At 41.1% G+C, this 3,360-nt stretch overlaps 1 protein-coding gene across 1 annotated transcript; it reads right to left on the reverse strand.

Annotated features, from left to right (window-relative positions):
- Positions 1-396: 396 nt before the first annotated feature.
- Positions 397-2,928, reverse strand: LOC113235292. Its single transcript, XM_026470951.1, has 2 exons — positions 2,387-2,928; positions 397-424 (listed from the first exon to the last, which is right to left on the reverse strand). Exons 1-2 carry the CDS (start codon positions 2,926-2,928, stop codon positions 397-399), a joined length of 570 nt encoding a protein of 189 aa, XP_026326736.1.
- Between the last annotated feature and the right edge of the window lie 432 nt (positions 2,929-3,360).

Below are 3,360 nucleotides of genomic sequence, written 5' to 3' on the forward strand. Positions count from 1 at the left end.
ACTACTAATAAAAAAATGGTGATTGCAAATTATATGTATAGAATTATAAATATTTTTCTCCATGCCTCAAAAGTACGTCGTTTAACTTTATAAATCTCTAAGGTTTTGTCCCACAATACGGGTCGTTCCTCTAGTAAACTTATAAATAAATCATGTATTCTATTAGTCGCAATGAAATTAGTGGCGCAACAGTGGTACTTTGAAAAATCAGTCCACGCGCATAAACGTTCGTTTACTGACAATGCACGAATTTTTGCTTAGACCCGGCGACTTTTCTTAGCGTATACACGCGCCCTTACCAGCTAGTAAAGAATAAAGTCTTTATAGGATTGGCAATGCGTGTTGAGACGCAAAATGATGAATTCGTAAAAAGTATGACAATACAGGTTTGGGGGTCTACTTTTCTTCTCCATCCGACATACATCTGAAACAATTACTATGAAATAAGTAATATTCGACCAAATGAGAAATACTCGTGATGCGAATGAAGCTTCATACTTAACATTGTCTTTTGATTTTTGATATATTAACGATACCCTTTCAAAGGTTTAATATTAACAATTTATTGCTCAATACCAAGAAGACATACTGTTAAATTTGAATTAGGGTAAAACCGGGTTAGATTCCCCATTTTTTGAAAGGGCCACCTAATTTAAAAATTATTAGTTTACCATGAATAATTCCTATGGATATTACTAGTTTAATCTTTTATATTACATTGAGACTTGATTTTATTCATCTAACATTTACTGATTTTGAAGAAATTGACCTTTTGCAAACCTATTTTTTTTGAGGATACATGCCTACCTCTATGGATAGACGCCATGCGATGGAAATAATAAGAAGGATATAAAATTCATAATAAAATGTTTTATTTGTAATCTTTAATATATAATATAATATTGTATATACGTATTACATCTTTAATAATAAATATAGACGTATTTAAAGTTACTACCTACTTCACTTCGTATTTTTGTAGCTATCAAAACATTCTATACGGAAATGTTCGCTGTTTGAACTGTGAATAATTTGTCTTTTTGGTACTTTTACTTACTTTTAAACTTTTATCATTTAAATGTCTTTTTCACTAAAATAACGTATTTATTTTCTATTCCTAACTTTCTTGCTTTGTCCTTTGTCCCTTATCTCTATCTATACCGCGAAAAATCGAGGCGACTATACTATTCGATATGGATAGACGCACTTTTATTATTTAACTAAGCTACCTATACAAAAGAGCGATTATTTAGACCTAGGTGCGCTGTTAATGAACCAGTATATAGTTATAATGAAAATAAAAAGGATTTTATTATAACTTACAAAGTTGTGCGACTGTAAATACTTGCGTCTGAAATTTTGAATCATTTGTCATGTTCGTCGCGGAGATAAACGCATACACAAGCTAAATGCGTCTATTCCTTATCCTCTATTCCTATTTACCTATGTAATGAATGATTATTTGCCTTACAGCTCTGCTACCAATGAGGAGATTTGGTAGTAGACTCAGAGTCGACGGCTTAGCGGTGGCAACCGCTAGTCGTGCAATGCACAACGGGACGTGAGCGTGCCTACAGCTCCGATACCTATCTGGAAAATAGGGGTATTGTACGTGCACCCGGGGTGGCTCACCCGAGGCACTAACCTCTCAAGAACCGGATGAAGTCAAGTGACAGAAGTCTGTGACAACCCTGTACACTGGCTGATCTGGGGTCAGAACCTGAGCCCTTCTCGTATACCCTTAGGCTGCCTTTTCACCTGAGATGTTCGAGGTAGCGAGGTGGTGCGAGAATGTGTAGCAGCGCTGTGAAATGGTGTGATGTTTATCACCAAAGCTGTGCAAGGTAGGTAGACGGTGAGAAGACGTGCAGCGACGCAATGCGAAGATGCGTTACAGACTCTTTTCAGTTATGCGTGGGCGGGGTACGGTGTGATGGGGTGAGTGGTGGCGATTTGTCAATGTCAGTTAGTGTCATACTTTCAGTAGTTCTAGTTTCCTACACCATTTTGTTTTATTTTTTTTTTTTTTTTTATGTTAACTAGTAGGCAAACGAGCAGACAAGCCACTTGATGGGAGGTGGTCATTGTCGCCCATGGACACGAGCAATACTCTGGCATCACCCATGCGTTGCCGACTCCGGAGAACCTTGTTTACACACGTCTTTTGAAGAACTCCATGTTATAGCGCAAGGGGAACACTTCAGGAGGAAGGCCATTCCACATCTTACTGGTTCGGGGAAGGAACGAACGAGATGCTCGAGTGGTCGTGACGTGCCAAGCATCGAGGAAGTGGGGATGGAGTCTTCTCCTTCGGCGGGTCGTGCAGTGGTAAAAGAGTGACGGAGGCACCAACTCAAAGAGTTCGTCTGAGCACTCCCCGTTATACAGACGGTAGAACACACATAGAGAGCCAACATCTCTCCGCAAACTAAGGGGCTCTAAACCGTCTGTAAGCATAGGGTCGTCGACAATTCGAACAGCCCGACGTTGGATGGAGTCAAGTGGATCAAGCTGATACTTAGGTGCTCCAGCCCAGAGGTGCGAGCAGTATTCCATATGGGGCCGAACCTGAGCTTTGTATAGCAAAAGCCGGTGCCCCGATGTGAAACACCGCTTCGCTCTGTTGAGCACACCAATCTTTTTAGAAGCCATTTTGGCTTTATTCTCCAAATGACCCCGAAACTGGACTTCGTTCGAGATGTCGACGCCAAGGATGCCTATACTATTAGAGGTGAGGTGGAGGGGAGTGCCTTGGAACTTAGGCGCTATAACAAATGGAGTTTTCTTAGCGGAGAACGCGCAAACTTGTGTCTTTGTGGGGTTAAAGCGGACAAGATTTTGTCGGCCCCATACGGAGACTTGCTCCAGTGAGGTCTCGATTTCAGACACAAGTTGTGCTCTTCCTTCTACCACTTCCTGTTGGGCCATATTTGCACGGCCAGTATAAAAGGTATCACCAGTACTGTCATCCGCATAGCAATGAATGTTACTTGTCAGTAACATATCATTGATATGCAGGATAAACAGGGTTGGTGATAGCACTGACCCCTGGGGAACATACATTACTCGCCCGCATCCCTTGCACACATCTCTCGCTATACTTATTCTAATACTTAGCTCCGCTAACCCTTTTCCACCGGAGCTGCGCTAAGCGAGGCCAGGAAAATTAAGTAATCCTATTGGTGAATTTTTTCCTCGCACACCGCCTCGCTACGTCACACATGGTGGAAATGTAGCCTAAGGGTCGATAGGGAACCCTCTCTACCCTATAATCAAAACTAATGTAGACGTAAGATATGGGTCTGTCCCGATCCCTAAAAAAATACAAACTTTCAAACTCACAGGGGTAGTTTTACCTAA

The sequence above is a fragment of the Hyposmocoma kahamanoa genome, unplaced genomic scaffold (assembly GCF_003589595.1).
Source record: "Hyposmocoma kahamanoa isolate Upper Pololo Valley unplaced genomic scaffold, ASM358959v1 87, whole genome shotgun sequence".
Lineage (NCBI taxonomy): Eukaryota > Metazoa > Arthropoda > Insecta > Lepidoptera > Cosmopterigidae > Hyposmocoma > Hyposmocoma kahamanoa.